This window comes from Calidris pugnax, unplaced genomic scaffold, assembly GCF_001431845.1.
Source record: "Calidris pugnax isolate Ruff unplaced genomic scaffold, ASM143184v1 scaffold26, whole genome shotgun sequence".
Lineage (NCBI taxonomy): Eukaryota > Metazoa > Chordata > Aves > Charadriiformes > Scolopacidae > Calidris > Calidris pugnax.
Genome location: NW_015090765.1, coordinates 930,608 through 945,106, shown reverse-complemented (window position 1 = coordinate 945,106; position 14,499 = coordinate 930,608). Strand labels below are relative to the sequence as shown.

Genomic DNA, 14,499 nt, shown 5'->3' with positions numbered 1-14,499 from the left:
GGTGGCCGCGCCCCGCCCCTTCCCTTCCCGCCGGGCGGTACGGGCGTGACGCAGGCGGGCTTGTGCGCGCGGCCTGGCTCGAGCCCGGCCCTTGAGGACGGTTTAACGGTCGAGCTGAGGCGGTGACCCGGCCCTCGGGAGCTGCCCCTCGGCTCGTCCCGGGGGGGCTGTGAGGGGAAAGGCTGGGGGTACAGCCGCCCTGCCCGCCTCCTGCTGAGCGGGAAGGACAAGGAGAGGAGACAGCTCGGCGGCAGGGGTGTTTTTGTCCGAATTTAGGGTCTTACCGGTCCCCGTTCGGTAGGGTCACACACTGTGAGGGACCTGCTCCCGCAGGAAGGCCGCGTTTCGGCTAGAGGGAACGTACCGGCACTGGAAATTACGGGGATGATGGGTATGTGAAGGGGGAAAGGTTATGCTGTGGAGAGTTTGTGCTTCAAGTGTATCTTCTGGGCGTGTGCTCACCACATGCGAGGGCTAGATAGCAGACAAGGAGGTGACTGGGGCTTCTGGGCGTGTGCTCACCACATGCGAGGGTTAGATAGCAGACGAGGAGGTGACTGGAGGCTGGTTACGCTGTGGAGAGTTTGTGCTTCAAGTGTATCTTGGGGTACAGCCGCCCTGCCCGCCTCCTGCTGAGCGGGAAGGACAAGGAGAGGAGACAGCTCGGCGGCAGGGGTGTTTTTGTCCGAATTTAGGGTCTTACCGGTCCCCGTTCGGTAGGGTCACACACTGTGAGGGACCTGGCTGCGTTTCGGCTAGGGGGAACGCACCGGCACTGGAAGTTAGGGGATGAGGGGTATTTGAAGGGGGAAAGGTTACGCTGTGGAGAGTTTGTGCTTCAAGTGTATCTTCTGGGCGTGTGCTCACCACATGCGAGGGCTAGATAGCAGACAAGGAGGTGACTGGGGGCTAAGAGAAGGCTCCAGGGAGACCTTATAGCGGCCTTTCAATACCTGAAGGGTGCCTATAGAAGAGCTGGGGAGGGACTCTTTGCCAGGAAGGGTAATGATAGGACAAGGGGAAACGGTTTTAAATTGGAAGAAAAAAGATTCAGATTAGATCTCAGGAAGAAATTTTTTACTCTGAGGGTGGTGAGGCACTGGCACAGGTTACCCAGAGAGGTGGTAGATGTCCCATCCCTGGAAACATTCAAGGTCAGGTTGGATGGAGCTTTGAGCAACCTCGTCTAGTGGGAGGTGTCCCTCTCCCTAGCAGAGGGCTTGGAACTGAGACACTGGAACAGGTTGCCCAGGGAAGCTGTGGCTGCCCCATCCCTGGAGGGGTTCAAGGCCAGGCTGGATGGGGCCTTGAGCAACCTGCTCTAGTGGGAGGTGTCCCTGCCCAGGGCAGGGGGGTTGGAACTAGATCTTTGAGGTCCCTTCCAACCCAAACCATTCTATGATTCTAATTTGGAAGCAGAGAAGTGACCTGAGTGGGAACATAGCTGCCTGAGAATAGAAATTGGTCAAAAGTCAAACATTAAATAGGAGTTTTATTCTCCTGTGTGAAATACCAGAATAGTTTGTAGAATGCTCTGATATAACTCGCTTTGTGTGCTGTGCTTTTCTTACACCATGGCAAGATGTTGACAGCTGTAGACCATGTCCTGGGCAATTTTATCCCCAAATACAGCTGAATGTACTTGCAGGATGAAGTTCTGGTTTTCTGTCTCATAAGGTGTTTGTAATGAACCTAGATTGAGGTTATTACATATATAAGTTAGGGTTGATATTCTACAATTAGTTTGCCATCGCAGACCTCTACCTGCAGAAGTCTTAAAAGGGTGTGAGGCTACAGGTTTCCATTACAAGTGACAAACTGTAACAGACAGAACTATTCCGCATCCCTCTGCTATTTCAAGACAACAAGCAAAAAAATACACCATGGCAAGATGTTGACAGCTGTAGACCATGTCCTGGGCAATTTTATGCTCAAATGCAGCTAAATGTACGTACAGGATGAAGTTTTTCTGTCTCATAAGGTGTTTGTAATGAACCTAGATTGAGGTTATTACATATATAAGTTAGGGTTGATATTCTACAATTAGTTTGCCATCGCAGACCTCTACCTGCAGAAGTCTTCAAAGGGTGTGAGGCTACAGGTTTCCGTTACAAGTGACAGACTGTACAGACAGAACTATTCTGCATCCCTCTGCTATTTCAAGACAGCAAGCAAAGAGAAATTTGGGGGGAATGTTAAATGAAAGGGGCCAAAGGGAGGAAATGGATAAAGACTCAAAAGATCCTTGTACAGACGTTTGGGGGAATAGATACGAATGCAAAGGAAATGCAGAATAAGTTGAAGTTGGAGAGATTCTGTAGCACATCTTAAAGTTGAGTGTTTTGTGCAGATAGGGGGATTTCTGAATCGGTTTATACTGACATGGGTTCCTTGGCTTTCCAGTTTAAGAATGCTGTGGGAGTTCTTTTGATCTGCCAATGTCAGTATGATGTAGGAAAGCTAATTCCTAATGTAATGTCTGTGTATAGACATACATTGGTATGCTTATTTGTAGGCATTCTGACTTCCATATGCACAAATATTTAGGAAAAACAAAGATTGTCATAAATTACCATTGCCATCTTAAGATTTTCTTTTCCATTCCATTGGATGTATTTATATGTGTGTATTGGAGTTCCTGAAAAATCTGCCTGAAAAATTATCTCTATTTAATATTGCTGTAAGCAAAATAATACATTTTTCATAAGTTGTTAATGCCACATTCCAGTTTCTTCTAAGTGTTCTGCTTTGTTCCTGATTTGATTGTTCAGGTTGTTACTGTAGAATAATTAGACTGGTTAGTGTGCAGCTAAACTCTTACACTAAACAAAAATGTGGGAGTAGCCATTCATAAAACACAAAAATGTAACTCTAAAATATTTTTAGCAGAGACTCTACAAGTGAATGAGAACTTCTTTCTACGGAACTGAGGTGAAGAACTTCACCATGGGTCAACAAATTTCAAACCACACACAAACTGTAATTAACAAGTTGCCAGAAAAAGTAGCAAAGCATGCCTCTTTGGTTCAAGAAAGTGGTTTCCTAACGTATGAAGAGTTTCTGGGAAGAGTAGCTGAACTTAATGATGTGTAAGCCTCACTTTGTTTCCTTCATTTTTTATGTTTTACAGAGACCTTGTATGCAATATATTGTCTTGTGCTGGCTAAGCCAGAACTGGCCATCTGATTTTGAAATGTTTCCTTCAGTTCTTAAAATTTTTATAATGGTTTTAATTACACCTCCTTCAAAACCAAAGCCATTTCTCCTCCTTAAATCCGCTTTTCTCAAATACTCTTCTTCTAGCAAGCGTTGCTTCTCTCTTAGAAGTTCACAGGAGGTAGACATTTAGCAGTCTATTTTTGTTAGTGTTACCTGTCTCCCTTACTCTTCCCCTCTCCACCAGCCAACAGATGCAGTGCTGCTACTTCTCTGCCCATTGCTTTTGGTAGGAAGTAGCAATATGAGCCCTGTAAAGACAGTACAGCTACACGTAGGAAGGTAGTACCTGAGGCAGAACTGTTTGGGACCATCTTGCCCACCTTTGTGGACATGCAATGCTGTTCCTCATTAGTGATGAGAATATGAGCCCTGTAAAGACAGTACAGCTACATCTAGGAAGGGAGTACCTGAGACAGAACTGTTTGGGACCATCTCGCCCACCTTTGTGGACGTGCATTGCTGTTCCTCTTAGTGATGAGACCTGCTTTACTGTCTGATAGTCACCAAGATAATCCCAAACGAAAGGCTGCATAAGTAAGGTTTTTCATAGCCTGCCTTTTGTTAGACTGATGCGTAGACGTTAGAAAAAAAAAATGAACAAAAAAGCAGAGTTGTCATTTTTACTCAATATTTGTGTTATAAAATGATACGAAGTGGAAACACACCTAGCCTGCCTTTTGTTAGACTGATGCGTAGATGTTAGAAAAAAAAAAGAACGAAAAAGCAGAGTTGTCATTTTTACTTAATATTTGTGTTATAAAATGATATGAAGTGGAAACACGCTTAAGTGTGGGTTTTGTAGTATGTGGCTTCTGGTAGTGTTTGGTGATTAATGTGAATTCAGTTTAGAAATGGTCATGCACAGTGTCATACTTCTCCAAATGACCTTCAAGAACAGATAGCTGTCTTCTGGGTAGACACGTAAATAGATTTTGAAGAACACTACTTTATGTTTTGCCTGAGAATCTAAGCATATCTCAATATAATTAGCTCCAAAATATCATTGTTATTCAAGGTGGTTTTTTTTATTTCTTTACAGTGTTTACTTCAGCTCAAATGTAACATAACTTGTTTTGATTCTTATGGAATAGACCTTTGTGTCAATGTTCCATTAAAAAAAATACAAAAAGCCAAATATCCCACATTCACCTGAAGCTTTCACCTGACTGCTTCATTATTAATATATACTAACAAAAATACACCTCATCTGCATGTGTTGGTACTTTCATGCTTTTTTTTTTACATACATGGTAAGGAAATTAACTTTTTAGATTGGAGTACAAGATTGTATGATTACTGTAATAAACAGGGAAACTATATATAAATTAAAATGCTTATAAAGGACACTTGCTTGCTGATGCTGGATCAAAAGACTTGCACATCATTTTCTGAAATTTACTGTGCAATTTAAAGTGAAATGGACTGTATTTTGTATTTAATGACATGCTGAGTTCATCACTGTTTAATTTCATGTATCTGGGCAGTATTGATAAAATCTCTTTAAGGATAAAGAGCACATAGGTGAACAATAAATAATACCGCAGTGGCAGAGGTTGCTGATCTTTGCATGTCTAGCATGTGATATAAAACTGATGTGTCTTTATTTCAGTACTGCAAAATTGGCTTCTGGACAAGACAAACATCTGTTATTTGAAGTGCAGCCTGGTTCTGATTCTTCTGCTTTCTGGAAGGTGGTCGTTCGGATAATATGTACTAAAGTAAGATTGTTGAAAATTTTCATTTGCTGGGGGTTTTGTGTACAGATATTTGAGGATTTTCACTTTTAAAATCCAGCACCTGCTACGTGTTTTTTGATACAGATGATGTATTCAAGGATACTATTTGAGATACATTCACTCTAAATTCTAAGTTTCTGGAAACGCAGATTAACAAAAACATTTTCATAACTAAGTTTAAAGGAATGTATCTTCCAATGGAGCACTTACAGCCCATTAGTTATGAATTAAGATGACTTGTGAGGTCAAGTTATGGTAATCAAATAGTACAACAAACTGGGAACTCTATAGTTTGTTGGTAATAGGAGTCAATCAGTACTACCAAGCATTATTAGTTGAGCTAGTGTAACTGTATATATTCTGATTCCTTAGAAAACCCATCTAAAAGTTAATGTAGTTTGAAGATCATGACAAAACTTTCTGAGTTTGCTCTGATGAGGGGATTTTTCCCCTCTGTCTCGTATCAAGTAACATCCTTCAATGGTTCTGAATCCACTGAGTAATCTTAACGTGAAGTTTCAGTCAAGCCAATTCTCAAACTTTGTTTGAAACTAGCAGTTTCTAACTTTCTGTTTGATCTCAATTTTCATGAACACAGTCATAATTGTAGGCTGTTTTAAGTTCAAATGTGACATGACAGATTATTTTGTTCTTTTTCTAAGTCTAAGCCAATTTTTTAGGCATTAGGTCACTACTCACAACTTAATCCATTTGAGTAGTGTTGGTGAATGCTTGCCCTGAAAATGTAGTCCTATCTGTGGTATTCCTCATGATGAAATAGCTGTGTTTGCAGGTCTTAACTCGTTTTGAAGGAGACTGCAGTTTGATAACACTTGGGAAGGTGGCTACTGCCATGAGAATTGCAGTGCATTAAAAGAATTTTGAGCAATGTCAAGTAAAAAGCTGATATGTAATTGTACACAATTCTTCTATCTTAAGATAAATAAAACAAGTGGCATCGTGGAAGCTTCCAGAATCTTGAACTTGTATCAGTTCACTCAACTTTATAAAGACATCACCAGTCAAGCAGCAGGAGTTCTGGCACAGGGTGGTACTGCTGAAGAAGCTGATGAGAGTTTGATGTCCGTGTCATCTTGTCAGGCCAGCTTGTGGATGGGAAGGTACTTTGATATACTCTAGCTTCTGACCACAGTCACAACATAAATATTTTGGAAGTTGTGTGTAAAACCTGAACTACAAACACCTAATGATCAAAACTGCATGCTCTTGGCAGATGCAGACTTTCTGTCATCGCAAACATGAATAGCACATCTTCTCTTGTACCAAGAGAACTGTGGTGTGCTTGGGTGGAATTCTGTTGTGCTTCAGAACAATCATTTTAATGATCAGTTATAATATAAACATGGTATATTTGAATCTCTTGAATAAGGAAGCGGGAGGAAATTGCATCAGCTGCGGCTACAAATCTAGGGGGTTTGACAGTGTTTGTTTAAACAGATTTTGTTATTGTTCCACTTAAACTTTCTCTTCCTCTTTAAATTTTGGCATGTGAAGGTTCCCATCTGTTGCCACTAGAAACTCATCAATTATAGTAATAATTTAACTTGTAAGACTGGAAAAATGTGAACTGTCTCACACATGTTGACATCCTGCTTTGTTAACTAGAGGAAAAGCAAAATACTGAGGTCAACACCTGCAATAACTTCAGTTCAAACCGAACGTAATGGCAAGCAGCTTGTCACTCTTTCCCCATGTGGAAACGTTGCTGCAACTAATTCTTTACTTTTAACTTTCTAAATTAGTTCAGAGTTCCAACTCGGTTTGAAATGAGGTAGAGGTAGGTTTTACAAGAAAAAGTAGTAAGTAGTGTAGTTCTCTATGTCAACCAGGGAAGAGCTGATAGCCAGGGTTTTTTTAACAAAACAAGTTGCTGAGCTGGTTAACTGTCTCTAGAATGTCACAGTCCAGCTGTTAGAATGAGAAAGGGGTCAGCTATGTTGTCATTCTGCAGATAGAGCCCAGGCTTTTTTCTAGGTCAGTGAATTGCAGAATGTGTCCTTTTCATTTAATTTCTTATTTCTCTTGTTTGGGACTAAATCTTAAATGGCTGGCTGTTCTGAGTTACTAAAATGCTAGAATTGTGGACGTGTTTGGGAAAGCATATTTTCCTGCTCTTTCTCAAAGATAGGGTTATGCTAGAACACAAATATATCGGAAATGGCCTTTTACTTCAAACAAAACCAAACCCCAGGTGCCTGTGTAAAACAACTTCATGTATTGCTGAAGTCAATGAGTAGACATGAAGTTTCCTACGTGGGTTTCTTTTTCAGTTTTCATACTTTGAGATGCAGGCTTAAACTTCATTGCTTGAGGTAATGTTCTTGACAAGTAACAAAAAAAGAGTATACTTGCCTAATATGCTGGTGATATGCTGGAATTTAGTAAGCTTGTATCTTAGCCAAGTTTTTCAAGTCATTAAGGAAATTACAGGCTGAAGCACCTTCAAGTAGTTTACACTGAGGAAATCTTCTCTTTGTTTTTCTGGGATATCCTCCCATTTGCTATTCTCACCTTTAGACATTTTCAGCTGTGCAAGAGTTAGCTGTTAGTGTTCTAAAATAGCAAATATTATCTGTTTCATTCTTCTTATTAACTTAACTTCTTCTGCTGGAATAATACCACATTTCTCCAGAATATCTGCTTTCTATTTGGAGCATTCCAAACTACCCATATGTGGTTTATGCTTTCTGATAATGAAGAGACAAGCATTTCCTGAGTTTGTCACTCTTGTATTTTACCACTTTAGTCCTATGGCTACATCTTGGGTTCCAAAAACTTTACAAATAGAGCACCCATTTTAAGTATAGTTGATTATATATACACCAGCAAATCTCAAAAATTCCAGTGTTATCAAAGGTTAGTACTGAGAGTTGCATGGGGAAGGGAAATAAAAGGGAGCAAGTCCAAAGAACATCCTGAGCTAATCAAAAGAGGTCTTTTGGAAACTGTTGTCCTTACTGTGTGCAAATCACCATTTGTAATTCTACCAAAAAAATCTCCTAGCATTCTAAAGTAATTTCTCGAAAAGCAAATTGAAAAGGAAACCCCAAGGACCTACTGAAGAATAAAAAACCAGCACAGCACCATTTGTAATTCTACCAAAAAAATCTCCTAGCATTCTAAAGTAATTTCTCAAAAAGCAAATTGAAAAGGAAACCCCAAGAATAAAAAACCAGCACGTTAATTGCTGTTCATTAGCTGGCTAGTCTGTACAGTTAAAAAATTACTCTGTATTTGACAAGCTCCCGAGATACCTGAGCAAAAGCAGTGTAGTCAATAGTCATTAAGGTGGACTGTCTCTCATGAAACACCATTCTTTCTAGAACATGACCTCTGTGTCCTAAATCTCAGAAGGGATTCCCAAATCAGGAGTTCTGGAAAACCTAAAAATTTCAGGACACTTCCTTGTCTGTCTTGGAAGTGAGCCATGACTGTAAAATTAGGGAACTTTACATGTCCAGTTACAGCAGTGACAGCTGAGGAGTCTCTGCATCTTCTCACACTTGGGAAGTCAAGTGTGCAATATCTGTATATAAGTCACAGATACTATTGTTAGGAACTTCAGATACATGTTATTAGGGGATCTTCTCAAGTCAAGTGTGCAATATCTGTATATATGTCACAGATACTATTGTTAGGAACTTCAGATACAGATATATGTTATTTGAGAAAAAAATGAAGACAGATAAAATGAAAATGCCTTTCCTGGGGAGTGATCTAATTTTTAAAGGTTTTGGTTTTGGTTTTTTTTTTCTTCAACAAGAACACCTAAAACTTAACTGGAAGAGCTGTGGTAGCAGTCAATTTGGGAGAGAGTCCTAATTTGTAGGAAGGATCACGTGGAGTGTATTGCAAGCTAAAACCAGCCTTTGCAATCTCATGGGCTGTTTAGCTCTTGGCTTTTTGATGGCATGTGAAATTAGTGAACATGCATTCTAGCAGTGATCCTCTTGCCATGTATGTGTTTATCTAGGATATAAGCCAGTACACAGAAATTTGACAAAGTTCATTATGAAATAGTTCAGCCTGACGCTCTGTGAAAAGAAGGCAGATTCTTCTGCTTTTAATGTAAACAGTGTTTCTGTTCTTTTGCCCAGTTGTGTGATATATAACAGTTACAACTTCTTACACTTTCATGTTGATATGAAAAAGGCTTGCATAAGCCTTTGCGACACCTGAAGCACCGTGGCACAAAAATAAATGCATATTCTAACTTAGTTTAGTTCATTTACTGCTGTTAGTTGAGAATATGTCTGCTGACAGAGGCTGAGGTGATGCAACTAGTCCATTCACAAAATCACACGTTCCTTGCAGATAAGCACAGGTGTTCCTTTTGGTCCATCAGTAATTATCATGAAAAATGTAGTAACTAGTGCAGTTATTGGGGCATAAATATAAAAGTTATGAGTTTTCTGGGAGAAAATACTGTTTTCTCTTCCGCAGGGTTAAACAGTTGACGGATGAAGAGGAATGTTGCATCTGCATGGATGGGCGTGCTGATTTAATCTTGCCATGTGCTCACAGTTTCTGCCAGAAATGCATTGATAAATGGTAATACATATTAAAGAATATTCGTTATTTGTTCATTATATTCATTATTCTATTCATATTCATTATTATTATTATGTATTGGTTATCTGGCGTGTTTCCATTTGGTCTGACAGATTCCTTAGTTCCCATATAATTTAACATCTGAAGATAGTTAATGTATGTATGATACGTAACAAGCTTGAGTAAAATCAGACTGCAGCAGAAGGAAAGAAGGATTTCAGAATTTGTCAACATCTTATGAAGAATTTCATCTTGGAAAAAGAGATGCAAAAGTGCTTTTCAGCATTTGTTTTGTAATTTCATATCTCTGTTCTTGTAAAATGAAATTATTCTTGCTCACAACTAGAGAAGACGGCATATGTTGCTGCTGGCATGGCATTTCACAATTTCCCTTTTTAAGGGAAAACGTCACTGATTTTTAAGACACTGCACTAGAGAAGACGGCATATGTTGCTGCTGGCATGGCATTTCACAAAATCACACTAAAGCTTTTTAAGGGAAAATGTCAATGATTTTTAAGACTCTGTGAATATGAAGGCAAGTTGGACTGTCTTGTCACTTATTTGGCAAATAACTATCAGAGGGATTTTTTTTTCCATATGTTATGCTTTCACTTGAAATAAATAGCATACAATCTACTAATTTAAATATATCAGACTTCTTCAGGAAAAGATTTCTTCTCAATAGCAACACCTTCAAATTTATGTATAATGTGTATCTTACAATATATGTTCAGCTTCATAGCAAACTGAACAGGTTTTCAGCTTCCCCATCTGTCTGATACACCATTTGCTGGAAAACTGAGAGAGAAAAATTGCTTTGTGGGAAGTGTAATCTCTGACCATGCAGAAGACCTACAAGGATTGGGCAGGTGTTGTGGCAGTCTAGCGTTAGGTGATACAGATATTCTCAGTTAAAAGCTTCTTTTGACTTTAAGTCACAGAATTTGTGCATAAGAATTTGTTTTGTGACTTTTTCAAGGGCTTATCAAGGAGGTTACTCTTACAAGACCACATTCCCACAAGGAAAAAACCTAGTAAAAATCACTGGATCCCAGAGTGCATATATATATTGATATGTATATATAGTCATCTCTCTTTTCTGGGAAAATACTTTACCATCTGTCAGCAATATAGGGCTCAGTTTAGTGACTGAGCAGATTATATTCTGCTTTGACTAATGAATCAGCTGAACTCTTAAATAAGTTCCAGTAATGCCATTCTTTTTTTGGTATTCAGTTTTTAAGGTTCATCTTTTCTTAACCTAGACATAAAACAGAGGTTCCCAGCTCAGAAGCATAATTGTTTGGGACCTCTGAGGTTAGTTGGTGGAGAGGGATGGGACCCTGAGGGACCAATTCTAAACTTCAGTGGGCTGCATGACCCAGGAAAAAGGTTCCTTTTTCACTCTATACAGGAAAGTTATGGGGACTGGTTTCTGAAGTATCTCAGATGAATATGTAAAGATAGGAAGAATTCATTTAGACCATGGATTTCCATTTCAGCTTTCTGGACAGGTAGCGAGGTGCATTCTGAGCACCTAGCAAACTTGATTATAAGGAGTGTGATGCCAAACTCATCACTCAAAGAATGGAGCTACATTCAGAATTGTTGGCCAATCTTCCTCACAAAGAAAAAGTTTTTAAACAAACAAAAAAATATACTGGTGGTCTAATGCAGTTAACCTGATCATTCTTGAAGTTCTCACTGGGTTGATTTTTTTATTTTGTCGTTCGGGGCGTCTTTTGGCATTATTTTTTTTTTTGGCCAGGAAGAGACCATCAATGAAAAATACTCATTTCTCTGGCTTCCTAACAGGAGCGATCGGCACAGAAACTGTCCTGTCTGCCGGCGGCAAGTGACGGGGGCGAGTGATTCCTGGGTGGTCTCAGATGCACCTACAGAAGAGGATGTTGCTACTTATATACTTAACATGGTGGATGAGGTGGGCCAGCCTCACAGACCCTGACACTGGCCAACAAGCTGAGAACAGCAGAAGCACTTGAAGCTTTCCTTCTCATGGACATCTGGTTTTAGCTCTCGTTGTCACTCATCCATGGTCTGTCTTTTCCTTCTCTTCTTGGCTGCTGTGAATCTACGCTGCTCTTAAAAAACACGGGGTGTATGAGACAGTGTATGTGTGTGCAGTCTTAATGAGTAATCCCAACTTCCAGTAAACTCTTTGATCATTAACAAAGTTCATTTTAACAGCAACTTTTGCTATTAATTAGCAATTCAACTACTCGAAGCAATTTATAACAGCACAGCTGCAACTGCTAACTGCTGTTTGAGCATCACAATGCACTGCTGCAGAAGATGAACCATGTCAGATGGCTTGACCTCACAGTTTTTGTCTTTGAAAGCAGTCCCTTGTAGTTTCATGACAAATGTGAATAAAGATGAGTTCGCACTAGTGATTATTAATTTGAAACTTTACTGCTGAAACTTGAAGATGTCCTACTGCCTGTTCCTCAGTAGCCAGTTATTGCTGCTTTTAGTGTTTACAGATACTGATTTCAATCTGATCCATTAGGAGTTTTAGTATTAATTATTTTAAATCTGTTTTGGAGAGCATAGGCAGCTCTGTAAATGTCCTTGTGCACTTCCCTTTATTCTTCTAATAATCTTATCTCTTAGAATATTTTTTAAAATACGGTGTTTAGCATAGTCTTACCAGCTTGGAAACATTAAACAGTTTTATACACAACCTTAAAAAAAGGTAAATCAGTTTCTTTATAGTTTTTTGATCAAGAACAGCCAAAATAATTTTTAAACATTAGGCATATCTGAAGAGAATTACTTTATTTGAATTAGCAGTTAAGATGTAGTTTGGTCTGATGCTGTGGTTTTTTCTGCTTCTCTTGAGTTTTTGAAGTGATGATATCAGAGGTATAAGGTATATTAAGAGCTATAAGGTGATAATCTAGGTAAGGGTGCTGTGCTTTATATCTACAAGTGCAATATGCTTTTATGTAGCAGAGAGAAACTTTTACGTTAATAATAATGTTGCTTGCAGTGAGATGTGCATGTGACAACTTGGGAAAAGGGGTATCACAACTGGAGTGCAACAGTGTATTTTTGTGTCTAGCAGAGTAAAATCTTTAAAGAACTGAGTTTAGACAGTCTAAAATAAATTATTAGTCAGGAAACCCATCTTATACCTATTTTGCAAAAATACTGTTATGGAAGTCAACTATTGTAGAGAATTAATGGATGAAATACTTTTTAAAATATATATTAACAAATACTACTCTTCTAACTTGAGGCTATTGGGTGAGAAATACTCGGATGAAGCATTCAAGGGAATATTAGCATAAATCTTGCTTCCTGTATGACTGCATTTTTAATTACCATACTTGTTAAAATCCGATGCTGCCATAAGGCTAAGGCCTGTTACCACAGAGGGGTTCTGAACTAAAAGATGTGTGCACACGTAGATATGCACATTTGCATTATTTATTCTACAAAATAATTTAATTACGTTGGGGACCAGATCTTGGGAATTTCTCTATTATACTTTGTTAAGGAACGTGCATAGCATATGGCACCCATTTGAGCCTGACTTATGGTACAGTTGTCAAATTTATCATAGACATTAAGAGAGATAAGCAACTTACTCTCCTGGTATGTATGGCCTAATGTGTAAATCTGTATTTAACTATTGAAAAATCCATTTCTGAATGTATATAGCTTAGAGCTTTTTTTTTTTCCCCTTTGTTAACCCTTTGATATCAATGAGATACTCTTCAGAAAATATATAGACTTTTTAGTTGCATAAAGGCAGTTACTACTTGGGCTGAAAATTGTTACTGGTAAGGGACTTCCTACTAAAACATATGCAAATATTCCTAATTACACACCAGTTTGGTTTCTGTTTGCTTTTTGAGCTTGCATTAATCCATGTTCAAAACTTTAAAATAACCTTTGAATTTTTAAAAATTTTTATATCACTGGAACAGAGCATCTGAATTAAAGCTTCAAGCTAACTTTATTTTTCAAGTATTTCAAGAATTATACTTCTGAGATTTTATAAGTTGACTTTCTGCTGAGCACTTACACGAACTTGTTAAAATGTCATTTTGTAATGATGCAAACAGGTTGTTAATTGCAGCATATTGACGCTTGCAATTACAATATAAACTAATGCAAAAATCATTTAAATAGTGAAAAAGTAAACGTTGTATTCTGTACAGCTTTTTTTTTTTAATTAAGTTGCTGTAATTCACACTGCTGTGATGTAGGTACTGTAATGTGTGCCTTGTAAAATACATGTACTGTATGTTATATTGGATAAGAGGTACATTAACACTAAATAGTTAGTAATTTTGTACTGGTTGGTATTAGCTAGTCTGAAGTGCTACATTTAGCAAACAATATTGGAAAAGGAATGGCACTGGCAGGGACATGGCAATGGGCTGCAGAAGCTAGACCTTGAAAATGTGAATTACTACCAACAGCTGGGGGTGAGGGGCATTAAAACAAACTAATTCTTACAGGTTTAATGTGACATTGTAATTTAAACTTTATAGATTGTATTAATAGCTAAGGACATTCCAGTATATTAAACTTTGTGTATGAATTGTGCAATAAAGTTACTTTGGAAGAAATGTCAAAGTTCTTTTAAGCTTAAGGGATCTCTTGGCTTTAATGGTACAGAAGTCTGAATTTTAATCGAAATACATTGTACAGGTGGTGTGGTTCAACATGTGCCGTGTCTCTTAAACTTTGAAGTGTGGTACTAGCAAGGTAGCTTAAACGCTCTTCTGCAAAAAAAGACACACTCTGATTCTGCTATTTTTCTTTTGTCAAAACAAATAAATTGGAACATTTTGCAGTGATGGGAAAATTTAAACAAACAACTCAAAAGGACAGTATTGAGGAGAAGGTTTCTTTGGGGAAAGGAATATTGTAATATTTTTTTCAGAAGTGTGATTTACTTTTTCCCCAATTATTCCATCATGTTTCTGATAGTA

At 38.5% G+C, this 14,499-nt stretch overlaps 1 protein-coding gene across 2 annotated transcripts in view; it reads left to right on the top strand.

The window, feature by feature from the left end:
- Positions 1 to 14,133, top strand: part of RNF141 (ring finger protein 141) — a 15,253-nt gene extending 1,120 nt beyond the window's left edge. The window contains exons 2-6 of one of the 2 annotated variants that reach the window (XM_014966556.1): positions 2,890 to 3,089; positions 4,829 to 4,937; positions 5,895 to 6,076; positions 9,420 to 9,527; positions 11,345 to 14,133. In XM_014966556.1, the coding sequence (XP_014822042.1) occupies positions 2,905 to 3,089; positions 4,829 to 4,937; positions 5,895 to 6,076; positions 9,420 to 9,527; positions 11,345 to 11,495 (735 nt within the window). In that variant the 5' untranslated portion in view covers positions 2,890 to 2,904 and the 3' untranslated portion in view covers positions 11,496 to 14,133. Of the gene's footprint in view, positions 1 to 2,886; positions 3,090 to 4,828; positions 4,938 to 5,894; positions 6,077 to 9,419; positions 9,528 to 11,344 lie in introns of both variants that reach the window. The other variant, XM_014966550.1, reaches the window with a different exon arrangement.
- Positions 14,134 to 14,499: the final 366 nt, after the last annotated feature.